The 14,350-nt window shown below is 40.9% G+C and overlaps 1 protein-coding gene across 1 annotated transcript in view; it reads left to right on the top strand.

The window, feature by feature from the left end:
• Positions 1-1,853: 1,853 nt before the first annotated feature.
• LOC147892209 (beta-glucosidase 13-like) overlaps positions 1,854-14,350 on the top strand; it is a 45,321-nt gene continuing 32,824 nt past the window's right edge. Inside the window, exons 1-13 of the mRNA XM_087388172.1 lie at positions 1,854-2,033; positions 2,143-2,209; positions 2,297-2,355; positions 2,607-2,682; positions 3,109-3,180; positions 3,391-3,478; positions 3,610-3,862; positions 3,987-4,102; positions 4,189-4,409; positions 4,786-4,817; positions 4,983-5,088; positions 5,210-5,318; positions 5,457-5,749. Coding sequence (XP_087244298.1) covers positions 1,878-2,033; positions 2,143-2,209; positions 2,297-2,355; positions 2,607-2,682; positions 3,109-3,180; positions 3,391-3,478; positions 3,610-3,862; positions 3,987-4,102; positions 4,189-4,409; positions 4,786-4,817; positions 4,983-5,088; positions 5,210-5,318; positions 5,457-5,631 — 1,530 coding nt within the window. The 5' untranslated portion in view covers positions 1,854-1,877 and the 3' untranslated portion in view covers positions 5,632-5,749. The remainder of the gene's footprint in view (positions 2,034-2,142; positions 2,210-2,296; positions 2,356-2,606; positions 2,683-3,108; positions 3,181-3,390; positions 3,479-3,609; positions 3,863-3,986; positions 4,103-4,188; positions 4,410-4,785; positions 4,818-4,982; positions 5,089-5,209; positions 5,319-5,456; positions 5,750-14,350) is intronic.

Genomic DNA, 14,350 nt, shown 5'->3' with positions numbered 1-14,350 from the left:
TATAGTATATTAAAAGATTTCATTTGTTGATCAAAAGTAGGGCATAAATATGAATGTGTTTTAGTCCCCTCTTTAGTGTGGACATGTGCTCACTATTTTTATCCTTCAAATGATATAAAATCTTGGATAAATGATGGTTTTTGGAGGTATACAGAATCACTTTTTGTTTAAAATTTTGAGTACCAATGTCAGTATCTATGGAGTATAGATGTTAAAAGAAATCACTTTTGTTAAAGAAATTGAGCACCAGTGTAAGTATACATGTTAATCAATATTTGTTCAATATCTTTGTAGGTAAATTTTGTATTAAAATACACATTAGAAATTATGTTGTTATATTCATTGGTAATACCAACATGTATAATGTTAATAATATTGATGCAAAGGGGATGCAAATAAGAAGCAAATAACAACTAAAATATTGGTAGCTTTCTTGCATTGTAAACGTTTTCGACAGTCTATCATTTGCATTGTAAACATTTTCAACGGTCTATCATTTGAGAATAATAAATATATGCATGCCATGAAAGCATCAAAAGAAAGTAACAAACATGGACCCATATATATAGCAGTTTATAATATACTTGTAGTCATTTTTTTAAAGCCTATTTAAATTGATGTGAGATGATTGCAATGCGATGTGCAAAAAAGTAACCAATGAGTAAGATCAGAGGTTTTGCTTAGCTCAAGGCATGTGGGTAAGAGGTCATTCAAGAGTTCATTCAAGAAGGAGTTTTGAAGAGAATGCCAGTTCTTACAAAACTATATATATATTAGGGGTTTCTTCATTTTTTTAACGAAAGCATTTTCATCAGGGATACACATGTGATGGGACTCGGGAGGTTCCATAGTAACTCCTAAATGGACTTCATTTAAAGGCACATGATTTTGGGATAAATATCTATTGTGCTTGACACCCTCTAATCTTTAGTGACCATGGCCTCATGAATTCAGATGATAATATGTCTGAAGTAGACAACTAAAATAATGTAAAGGGGGAAAATTGGAATCATCTTGGCACTAAGTTCTCAAAATCAAAGAGGTGGACAAGTTTCAATTTGGAGAATAATATTTTCTATCAAAGAAGGGGAGTGGTTGCAAGGTCTCCCATAAACTTTAAATATTAAAATCCATTGTCGCATGAAATTACTTGATTTATTTATTTATTTTAATAAAAAATGCCTACACCCCAAAACTTGTCATGCAATCCAGCTGAAAACGCCATATAAACTGAAAGGAAAATCTCAACAAAGTGATAAAAGTAGGCTTGGTTTCTATCCAAAGCCCTTGTGTGCTCAATTACTAGCATCATTTTCTCACCACCTCCTCTTTTGTTAGACTCCATTTACTTGGGCACAATATTGTTTTTCCTATGTAATAAGTGAGTTTTTCTCTTTAGATCTCTTTAGATAATGCCTTATGTGAGAGAAATCACGAAGTCTTGAAAACTTAACAAGTTATAGAATACTAAGAAAACCCCTTCGTTAGAATTAGAAGAAGATTTTTAAAAGAACTCACCACAAATTTTTATACCACGTGAGCTCAAGGGGTATTACTAAAACCCCTCCTCTTTTAATACAAATTTGTCAATTTAAAAACCCCTCTATTCAAATTTGTCAATTTGAAAATCCCTCTATTCAAACCACGTGCTATAACCACATATGATGAGTGACCCAGCAGAGTGACACGCCAGATAAACGCCGTGGGTTCTCTTTGAAATGAGAGAGAGTTGGAAAAATATCTAATAGTCAAAGGTTGCAAGGGCAAGTTCACGTAAATAGTGGGCACGCCTCGTCACTGTTCTTATCGACCGACGTCCCCCTTACGGACGATTTAATATTTAGTCACACCATTCGCCCTCAAGGCTCAATCTTCCAATGGCAGCGTCCAAAGCTTATATCGTCTCCCCTCTCCTCGTTCTCGCAGCTCTTGCCGCATTGCTTCAGCTTCCTCACCCCACTCTTGCCACGGAATTGAGCAGAGCAGATTTCCCTCCAGGTTTCGTCTTCGGTACTGCATCTTCTGCGTATCAGGTTCACTACAACTTACCCCTTCCAACTGACTGAAGAACACACACACATACACAGCATTCACCCTGCTTTTCCAGCTAAACACCGAATCTGCTTTGGTTTTGCTTTCCAGTATGAAGGTGCTGCTTACATAGGAGGAAGAGGACCCAGCATCTGGGACACATTCTCCCTCAAGAAAGGTCCTTCGCAGCTGGTGCAATTCCTGCGATGCGCAATTTCGTTGCTGAATGTACTCATGGCTAACATATCTATGGCATTGCTTGCAGGTGATGTCGTTGGTAATGCGAACGGAAACGTTGCCACGGATGAGTATCATCGCTACAAGGTGAACCATCTATTTCAACGCTAGTTCTGCGAACGTAAGTAAGTGCGCGTTCATGCTAATTGCAGCAACGTATCTGTGCCTCGATCCTACAGCAGGAATTATAGCTGTAGAAAACCGGAATTTCGGCGCGGACTTATGTTGTGGTTCGCCTCGTTTAACCGAATGTAATGCTAGCTGGATAGCTTCCTCTACGAAGCAGCCGGCCTTTTGGCACACTCTTATCACCAGTTTGTCCTTGGTTCCCTGCACAGGAGGATATTTCGCTCATGTCGACGATGGGAATGGATGCGTACAGATTCTCCATATCCTGGTCACGTATTTATCCAGGTAGAAACGGTAGAGAATGCCCAGCCGTTCCCAATATAGATCGAAAATTTATTATTCTCTTTGCGACGTTCAATTTTTGATGATCGTGAGACCGTCCTTCTAGTCGGAATCCAAGCCAAGCCCGCCTTCCTCCTATGACCTCTCTTTGTTTTAAGGGATATATAATTCGACTGTGATGACCTAGCAACTGTATACAGCTCCGTGTTCTCATGATCTTGCATCCCCAGTTACTACGTCATGGGAAGTCGAAATCGTTGTATGATGTTTCTCTCTTGAGGATTTCTAAACAAAATCGATTTTATAAATTACCAATGATATCAACGGTGAAACGTAGGTGCCGTACCGCGACCGCATCGGATAAGTTTCATTTGCAACTGATTTAACTATATCCAAGCTTTGATAGATTCCTGGTGTACTATGGCGCAGATGGCAAAGGTCATATCAACCCGATCGGCATATCATATTACAATAATCTTACAAACGGGCTTCTCGAAAAAGGTATAAGTATGCCTTTGATGCCAGCCCTTGATGCAGGGCATGCAGGGCCGATATATAGGTTTGGTTTTGTTGAAACGGATCTCATCTTCTGTGGATAGTTCGACAAGCAAAGAATTAATTCGCATTCGCAGACCATCTCTCTCCATAAAGTAGTGGAAATTTTGTATCATCCTTCCACTTACAATGAGTTTCATCTTCATCATGGTCCAGGCATTCAACCTTACGTGACTTTATTTCATTGGGATCTTCCACAGAAGCTTCAAGATGAATATGGCGGATGGCTCAGTCCGTTGATTGTGTAAGGCTTCCTTCCGCAATATGACTACTTCAGTCTAATCTATAACCCTCACGTGAGAAAAACACAACAAAAGAGAAGTTTCTAATTTGCTGTGGGCTGATCGTCTCTATATTGACATAAAAATTTTCCAGAGAGGACTATGCAAACTACGTTGAGACATGCTTTAAATATTTTGGGGATCGCGTCAAGCATTGGATAACATTTAACGAGCCGACCAGTTTTATCCTCGACGGTTACAACTCGGGGACATTTCCACCACAAAGATGCTCGCCATGGGTTGGAAACTGTACCAGTGGAAACTCGGCGACGGAGCCTTACATTGTAGCGCATAACGTGCTACTCTCTCATGCGGCTGCGGTAGATAGATACAGAACTAAATATCAGGTTTAAAAATCAGCCCTTGCTATAATTTTTGAATATTTATGTCCGAAATTGAGATCCGAATTCGTAGTTGGCTTCCAAAGTAGAACTAGTGCACAGTAACTGACTTAGGATTCCCTACTAGCAGAAACAACAGAAGGGTCAGATCGGCATAACCTTGTATGTCGGTTGGTACGTTCCGTTGAGTAAATCAACAGAAGACGCAAAAGCAGTTGAGAGATTGCTCGATTTCACGTGCGGATGGTAAGCGATTCTTCCACGGTGCGAGCCTGCTATATGAGCAAGTCGGGAAATACCTCAAGGAGCAATATCTGTGATATGGGCCGCAGGTATTTGGAGCCCTTGTTGTATGGAGAGTATCCGACCACCATGCGCACGCTGGTGGGCGATCGATTACCGAGGTTTACAACAGAGCAGCAACGCAAGCTTCTTCACTCGTTAGATTTCGTTGGGATCAACTATTACACAACCAACTACGTGGCCGCCATTCATTCCAATCCCAATACCATCAAAACAGACTTCTATCAAGACAGCATGACCAACACAACTGGTAAGCTCTCATGTCTCTTCACCTTATGGTCACAAACTACCACCATTTCATTTAATGTGTGTGTGTGTGTGTGTGTGTGTGTGTGTGTGTGAGTGAGTGAGAGAGAGAGAGAGAGAGAGAGAGAGAGAGAGGGGACACATGCTTAGGTAAGTATGTTTTTATTAAATGTTTATATAATATTGATCTAATTTTTGTATAATATTTTTTAAAAAGAGAATCACTTTCACACTTAGCCTCTATTGTGACACTCCAACACCCAAGGGCATTGGAGGAAGCATTCTCCTCATTCAGCTTAACTAATTATCCTCATTGGAGGAAGCATTCTCCTCATTCAACTTAACTAATTATCGATTGCCTTGTACACCTTCTAATACAGGAGAGCGTGATGGGATTTTGATTGGACCCCAGGTACCCACTTCCTTAAGCTAAGCAGTAATTATCAATTATGCAAAAGTAGCACTATTTATGCATATACACTTTTGCAGGCAATCGATATAATGCATCTTTCAAATGTATGCATGTAGCTTTTTAAGTATCTAGCAAAACTTACTGTTTCTTTATGTTGAACTTTAGGCGGGATCGAGTTGGCTATATATAGTTCCATTAGGCATCTATCATCTCATGAAGTACATTAAACAAAAGTACAATAGCATCCCACCAATCTACATCACAGAGAATGGTAAACTTATTTTCTTGATAAATAATGATTAAATCCACATATTTAAGGTCAAAGTAGCTATTTCGACCTATATACTTAGATATCCTTACACATAGTTGATATTTATTTCAAATAATCATAGGTGTGGATGAAGTAAGCAATTCCTCGTTGGCTTTGAAGCAAGCTTTACAAGACCCTACAAGAATCAAATATCACAATGACCATCTAACATATTTGGCATCATCCATCAAGTAAGGCTTCTTTTGTTTGCCAAATTCATGTTCTACACATGAGAGTTGTGTATAATTTCCATGTGATGAAGTTTTTCATTTTTAGATGTACCATTAATATTTAATAATGTCTCTACATACTCATGCTTGATTTTACAGGGAAGGAGTTAATGTGCATGGGTACTTTGTATGGTCTCTTCTTGACAATTTTGAGTGGACATCAGGATATAGTGTGCGCTTCGGCCTACACTTTGTGGATTACAACACTTTAACAAGATATCCAAAGGCCTCTGCAAAGTGGTTCCAAAGGCTTTTGAAAAGAAAAAATGTGTAGATGATGGTTGATCTCAAATAATACAAAGAGGACATGGAAGTTACCCTCTTCTATTAAAATATATATTTACTAGCTATGTGCATGTAATAGAAGCAATTTATGGCCAAATAGAGTGTTCAACACACTATTCAAAATTTTTGGACTTGTGTAAAGTCCAATTTGAGAAATGGACTAAAAAACAGTCCAAATTTTTTGAATATACTAGTAATGTTGTTTTTTGAACTAGATTTGACAACTGAAAATAAAAGATTTAGTGATTACGTACTAAGAACATCAATGCATAACCAAATCTCTTACAAAGGTGGTCTACATAAACATCTTCATAACTTCTTATGAGTTGAGCTACTGTCACCTAAGAACATCAATAGATGACCAATTCTCTTAAAAAGGTGGTGTAAATAAACACCTTTATGACCATTTCTTTTAGAAAGGTGGTGTAGATAAACCCCTTAGAAAGGTAGTGTACATAAACCCCTTAGAAAGGTAGTGTACATATTAAATCCTTTTATGTGTAAGTGGTGTACATATACACCTCACTTGGTATTAAAAAGCACCCTTAACTATAAAAATACATTGACATAAAGTTTAAAATACACCATTAAGTATAAAATGGACCTCATAAACAATCTTTATACACAATAATGAGAGTAAAAATATCAAAAAAGTAGTTAACTTTTTATTAGATATTCGCATTACATAGAAGTTCAAAACTTGCAAAGTTCAAAACTTGTGATTACAAAGCTGTCAGCCATCATGTTCCTCAATACCAATGTCCTCAATGCCAGGCCCTTGACTACCAGGGTCCTGACTAATAGGCTGCTCTAAGACAGTACTAATGTCCTTAATGTGCCCTTGACTACCAAGGTCTTGACTAATAGGCTGCTCTAAGACTAGAGTCTCAGTAGCAAGGTCCTCAGTAGTTTGCTCTTCAATTCCAAGCACCTAGCTAGTAGGCTGCTCTGGAGTCTGTAAGGTCATGATTGAAGAACCATCTATGCCTCTTGGTAACTCCTCCTAGTCATGCTTTGCCTCTCGTCCATACCTTCTTTGGGTAAGGCTTCCTTACTTGATCCACTTGCATGTCCTTCACCCAAGATCAAGGGTGCCTTCCTCACTTTTAATTTCAAGGGAAGTGCTTCCACCCCTTTAGTCTTACCTTTTCCTATGACATGATGTACTACTACTTCTTGCTACCGCGGGCCTTCTCGTATGACACAACAAGACAAAGCACCCATAGACGCGCACACAGACGCATTTACTGAACTAAATAAAAACTACGGGCGCGTCTATTTTTGCGTCTGGAGACCCGCGTCTACCAGCGCATCTATATATCATACACACGCACGTATAGACGCGCACTTAAATGCTTAAATAGATGTGCTTATAAATGTGTTTATAGATGCAAAAATAGACGCTTGTCGAACAAACAGACGCGCTTATAAACACGTTTATAGATGCACTGATAGACACGCTTTTTTTTTTTTTTTAAATTTATAGAATGCTATGTATGTTGTATATGCTGTATAGTTACAAGAATCCCATATCCACATTGTGTAATTCAATTCTTACAGCCAACCGCATTTTAATTACAATTCCAAATAAAACATTACAACTCCAAAACGCAATAAAATTGAAAGCTCAAAAAGTGCTTGTATATACATATAGCACGAAGCTAAGCCACGTCATGTGGCTTCAAGTACAAAAAATAAGGAAGCTAAGCCACGTCATGTGGCTTCAAGTACAAAAAATAAGAGGAGTGTATATACAAGAGGCACAAAGCCAAGCCAGTGGCTTTAAGTACAAAAAAGAGTAGCTAGCACTACTTCTATGACTAATCTATGTTCTCCAGTCCTCACTCCCTTCCACGCTCCCTTTTGCGCTCCCTTTTGTGCCTCCTTCCTCGTCTTCCTCATCGTCTTGTGCACGGGCCTGTAAACAAGGGACAACATATATCAATGTATGAAAAATCAAATCTTTACTTATAATTTTGGCATTATTTAATTACTTTCAAATACCTCGGGGGCCGCTCCAGTAGCCCAAGTATACTGCTCCTCAGTAATCAACCCGTCATCATAGAAGTGCCTCCATGTATCTCCTCTGCAATGGTGGCGGTGGTAGGCTGTCTCCAGAGGAGTAGGGTATCTGCCCACGATCTCAAGCTGCAAGACGACACACTTTGCGGAGGGATTAGCACAAAGAAACAACCTCCTAATAAACTACATAAGCAATATAATTTGAGATCGATACTTACAAATTGGGCCTCCCATGATTCAACACCCCCTGCTCCAAAATGCGCACTTCCATATTCTTCCATCTGGATCCTCCGTGCCTCCACGTGCTGCAGACTGGGGTCCTCCCTCGCTGACTTCATTGCTTTCTTCCACTCACGCTTATGAGTGGTGTGGGGCGGGCCCCTTGGTGGTTGACCTCCCTCAAGCCTGGCAAGATCTGCTAGTGCCTGCCTCTTAAGCGAAGATCTTTTATTGCCAAGTATCGTAACAATCTTTGACTTGGCCCATTTATCTGTGAACTGGCAATTGGGGGGGTTAGGATACCTAGAGCAAACAGCAGCGAGCGTCTCATCAGCCAACCTCTTTGACTGGTCTTTGAAGTGGATAAAGCAATCTCTGTAATTGTTAGCAATTACAGAGTGCATGAAGGCCATGATGTCCTTCCCCCACGCATCCATCAAGATGCCTCCTGCCTGAGTGATGTCATAGAATATCGTACCATCACCCTGAGGCACATCTAAATCATCTGAATCATCACCGTCCCTACCGCCACCCCTCCCAAAGTAGTGTGCCATGCATCCCCCACTGCTCTCCTTGCTACTACGCCTGCTATCGTGTCGTGTTGAGCTCGTACACTGGCCACTCGTAGCTAGAGACTGCACGGGACTACGCTGACCACTCGTAGCTGGAGAACTGATTCTCGACGGCACAGGAGTACATCGACGGCTCTACGAGACAGAAGGACCTCCTGACGGCATGGGGAAAAGGGCATAAGACGGGATGGCAGAAGGGACATAAGACGGCATGGGGGAAGGGGCATAAGACGATATGGGGGAAGGGGCATAAGACTGATGTGCTGACTCCACTGGGGTGATCTCAGGTGGTGTGGGGTGGTTTGGAGTCTGTAGTGCCGACTCCTAGAGAGTGTTTAGAGTACCCGTCATATACCCGTATAACTCCGCAGGACTAGGAGGGTGCCCTAAAAGGTTATATAAGTCCTTCCAAATAGAATCCCGGGGATCAGGTGAGCTGGAAGTGCTTCCTGGCCACATGTTGAACTGGAAAAAAGGAAAAAAATCTATTATTGATGAGCTGAGAAGAAAGGGGAAGGGAAAAGAGGCTTACTATCGGAGCGTGTCTGTAGACACGTCTGATTAGCGCATCTATAATCGCGTTTAACAGCGCGTCTATAGACGCATCTGTTTGTGTCTGTAAACAAGCTAGACGTGCCTTTAGACGTGCCTGTAGATGTGGTTTTAGACGTGCTCTGAGACACGCCTATAGACGCGCTCCGACAGACGAAATTTCTAAAAAGTAGAAAAGGACATTGCACCCGACACACAAACGTGACACTCATACCCAGATCATGCATTTCTTGGATACGAGAAAGTACAAATGTAAAGAGAGCAAACTTCCAAACAAGATCAACTGCAAAAGGACTTACCTTGGATAGAGGTATGGAAGGTTCTTCTTCTTTTTCAAAGTTGCTTCTCCTCCTTGTTCGTCCTCCTCTCCTTTAAGCTTGGAAGTAAGTGTGGGTGCCTTCCTCTTAAGTGTAAGCTTGGAAGTAAGTATGGGAGCCTTCCTCTTAAGCATCAAAACTGTGGATGTGCTAATAAAGAAGGAAGCAAGCCGCGCGAAGTATAAGTAATGTGAAGAAAAGCAAAGCGAGCACGCTAAAAGCAGGTTTAAAAGCCGTGTCTATACTCGCGTCTAATGGCGCGTCTATAGGCGCATCTAAATACACAGAGTAGATGCGCCTTTAGACGTGACTGTAGACATGCTTTTAGATGTGCCTTTAGATGTGCCACAGAGTTTAAAATTAAACATTTGAAGAAGAGCAAATTTGGTGGGTTGTTTGTTGTAGGATGTCTTCATCTTCAACAAGTAGCTCTAGTGAGGATGAATCCCTCTGTATCCACCATTGCAAAATGTGGTTGGAGCAAAAAATCAAATGTCTGTGTGATTGATGTTGAGGAAACATGTATCGTGCATGCAGGATTACACTCAATCATATCTCAAAGTATGGACAATGGGATGTGACCGTAAACAGGGTAAGGGTTTGTAAGTTAAGGTTGATTGAGATACCTATGGGTGTTCATATATTTGAGTTATGATCCCGTTTTAATTTGATACAAGATGCAGTGCCACACCCGCATATGTTGCCCTATGCTTGCCGTGAGGAGGAGAAGTGTCGGCGATATGAGGTGGGATCTTCAGGAGGGACCGTTACGGATGCATGGAGTGATGGTGATAGTAGCCCTCTTCCATTACCTCATGAAGCCATGGAGGAGGAGGTGTTTGATGATATGGAGCGGGATTTATATGTCCATCAAGGGAGGGATGATAGCATGGAGCAGGGTGATCTTTTTATAGCAGCATCGACTCCACTATTTGAGGGGTGCACATTCTCTGTTCTACGTGCCTCCCTTGAGTTACTAAACTTGCAAACCATCTATGGATGGAGCAATGCAAGTTTGAATGCATTACTCAAGTAAGCTTTAAAGTCTATTTTGCAAACATGGTGAATTATACTAGTGGGTCAATTACTCGAATGCTTTTCCTCATTTATGGTCTTCACGTGCAGGCTATTGTGTAAAATGCTTCCAAGGGAGAATAAACTACCGACCTCAAGAGATATGGCAAGGCAACATGTGACCTCTCTTGGAGGATTAGATTACAAGTGCATCCATGCATGTGTCAATGATTGCGTTTTGTTTCGTGGACTACATAAGGATGCAAGAGAGTGTCCTACTTGTGGAGAGGCAAGATATAGAGCAGATCTCAAAACCTTGGACGTGCCTCATAAGGTTCTGTGACATTTTCCCATAATCCCTCACATCCAACATATGTTCAAGTGCAAATCTATTGCAGAGCTCATGTCATGGCATTTCTCCCATTGATCAACCGATGGCAAATGGAGAACTCCGCGGACTCTCCTGTGTGGAAGCATATTGAAGACACATGGCCAAGCTTCAAGGAAGAACCTAGGAGCTTGAGACTTGGATTGGGTATGGACGGTGTGAACCCATTTGGTCTCAAAAGCACGTCTTACAGTGTATGGCCAGTGATATTGGTGAATTACAATCTTCCACCCTCTATGGCTATTAGGAAAGGACATGTTATGATGTCCCTTCTGATTCCAGGGAAACATAAAGTCAAAAACCCTGATGTTTATTTGGAGCCTTTGATTGATGAGCTAGAGATACTTTGGAGAGGTATCGAGGTGCATGATGTGAGTAGGCCTCCCTCGTCACGAGACTTCAACTGCAAAGCAGTCTTGATGTGGACGATGCATGACTTCCCAGGCTATGGTGAGTGTTCAGGTAAGCATTGCACTTCTAATTATGAATAGGCAAATGATGTGGCACCCTAAACCCACCTTCAACTCTTAATTGCATCTATTGTTCAGGTCTCACTACATCGGGTTACCATGCATGTCTTGTTTGTGGTCCTTCGCTAGTTGCCTCACGGGCAGACGCATTGAATAAGGTCATCTATGAGAATCACCATCGATTTCTCCCACCTGATCATCCTAGATATGTTGCCCCTTGGAATGAAGTCCTCCCACAATCACTCACCGTGGGAGATTGGATGAGAATTTGGGACGGTTCCACGACTCCTCCACCACTTGGCATGAGCCGATAAGGGTTTGTAACTATTGGCTGGAAGTAAAGATTGGCTATATTGGCTGGAAGTAAATATTTCCCGCTAACACTTTATTTTGTTTAGATACTCCATCTTTTATCTTTTACCATATTGGTCCCACCTCAAGATCAATCACCTGCTTGATCCCATGCATATCTTCAAGAATGTGGCATCTACCATTTGGAAGCATTTGAATGGGACACGAGATTCCGCAGGCATAAGGGAGGATCTACGTACCACAAGGAGGATGCATGAATCTTGGCCTCAAGAGAGACCAAATGGGCGTGTTTTTTTACCTCATGCACCGTGGATGTTATCAAAGCTAGAGATGGCAACGGTGAAGCGCGCTATTACTACAATTCGTACTCCCACTGGATGCATGAGGTGTTTGAAGGGAGACTTTACAAAGAGAAAGAAAAGAGGTGTAGAGCAATTATATGGCTTGAAATCTCATGATTGGCACAAGATGCTCCAAATAAGTATTTTATGTGCATAATATCTTTTTCCTTTCAAATTTGTGAGTGAATAGTTATAAGCAACTAATCAACCACCTCCTCATGGGTTCAGTTCATACTACCTACTAGCATTTCATGTAGTGCATCGAAGGACGTGAAAGATTGTATTTACAAGATGGGCGAGCTTGTGATGTACTTTACATGATACAAAATATAATGCGTATCAATGCTCCATGCAAGTTTGAATGCATATTGCTAATATGCTGTACTTTTTCATTTCTAGGTATGTGAGCTCAAAGGAAATAGATCCCACCACGCTTGAGAATGGTCGAGTTATGTCAGTGGAGGCGGTTTGTTTAGTGGAGGAGACATTTCCACATTCTATTCTCACAAGCCAACTACATCTCATAGTGCATTTGGTGGATGAGATTGCTATATGCGGTACTATACATGCACGATGGTTGTTCTTCCTCGAGCACTTCATGAAGACCTTGAAGGGATTCGTGAGACAAAATGCAAGACCCAAAGGTAGCATTGGTTGGTACAAGAGTCACTTGTATATATTTCTGAGTTTCTTGTTGATGTGCATAGCTCTCTCCCACGACTATGGAGAGATGATGAAGACCTAAGGATGACCTCTATTGTGCCTCAAGGAAAAGGATGCAACAAAGTAATAGACACGGAGTTGCATAATAGTATCAACCTCTTTTGCGTGCTTAATAGTGATGTGATGAAAAGATGGGTGACAAGATACGAGGATGCAAAGGCAAGAAGACAAGAAGAAAGGGCCCTCTTTCGTACACACCACGAATCTCGTGTGCCATACCCTCAGTATCTAAGAGCACTTCCAAAAGATATTCATGTGGATTGGCTACTTGATGAAATGGAGAAAGCAAAGAAAGACGAGGGGATGCATATCACAATGGAAGAATGGGAGTATGCTAGGGGATGCATGAGCAAGGTCGGTATATAGAATCTTATGCATAAGTTAGGAGCTTTTAATAATTTAGATTGCTTATTTAATTCATTTTTTCTTGGTGTAGTGCACTATGTTCAATGCTATATGGTGTGAGGGCAAGCATTTTTGAACACAACGGATTGATGATAAGAGAAACACACAAGACTGCGGCGTCATTGCTAGCTTTGAGGGAGCCAATGGAGTCATGTATGATTATTGTGGCATAATCCAAGATATTATTATGCTTGACTTTCGACGCTTCTTTGTGTATGTTTTGGATGTAAAGTGGTTTAAGGACGTGGTGGAAAGAGGCCCTAATGCAACAATCAAATGCCATGCAAGTGGCTTTGTAACTATTCACTCCACAAAGTTTTGGCAAAGTAGGAAGGACACACTAGTACTACCGCAACAATGTGAACAGGTACTGTGCACACATATAAAAATACTCGCTTTTAAATATTTGATGCAAGAAAAATAACATGATTGTATTTGTGTTTGAATTAGGTTGTCTATCAACCAATGGTGGATAATAATAGATGGTGGCATGTCATACCTATTATGCCATATTCCAAAGTGATGTATAGTACATTTACTAATATGGAGTGTATGGAGGATGATCATGGCCATGGACATGATGATGACCGTGATACGAGAGAGGAGGATGATCATGAGATAGGAGATACAGATATTGAGGCCATTACCCATGAGGACGAGCCTACCATTCGAGATGCTGATTTCGATGAGCACATGAGTGGCACAAGTAGTAGTGGATTGAATGTATTTGTAGATCTAAACACTTGTTTGGATTTTGAAGTAGATAGCTTGGCTCTGATCTCATTGAGGATGAGATTAAACTGTAGCCCCATAATTGATATTGGCAAAATATATTACATATTGTCTCATTCTCCTCATCTCACTTAATTCTTGTATATGTGGGCTTGCAAAAACTTATGTGCTTTGGTAATCATGGGCAATGTTTGGAAAGCAATGATGTACACCAAAATCTCACTTTCTATATTCTCTGGTTTGCATCTATCTACGCGTCTAAATGCGCATCTGATTCTCAGTGTAAACGCGCAAATAAACACGCTAATACACGCGCAAATAGACGCGCCTATAGACGCGCTTATATTTTCTCAATTTAGATGTGCAATGAGACGTGTTAATACACGCGCAAATAGACGAGTTGTTAGATGTGCTTTTAGATGCACCTATAATTCCTCTACTAAAGCAATGCCTATAGATGCGCCCGCTATTTTGCGCATCTACCAAGCGCGTCTATAGTTGCTTTGTGTTGTTGTGTGATGAGTGGAACCTCCTTGACTCTAGTTGACAATTGATCACCCTTATTCTTTGTGTGGATTTCTTCTTGGTGTAAGTCATTGGATTCAAAGCTTTCATCCTCATCATCACTTGAGCTAGAATCA

The sequence above is a fragment of the Dipteris shenzhenensis genome, chromosome 17 (assembly GCF_047967505.1).
Source record: "Dipteris shenzhenensis isolate YYH24624 ecotype China chromosome 17, Dip_SZ_1.0, whole genome shotgun sequence".
In the NCBI taxonomy this organism is placed as follows: Eukaryota; Viridiplantae; Streptophyta; class Polypodiopsida; order Gleicheniales; family Dipteridaceae; genus Dipteris; species Dipteris shenzhenensis.
This window is presented reverse-complemented; position numbering and strand designations above follow the sequence as displayed.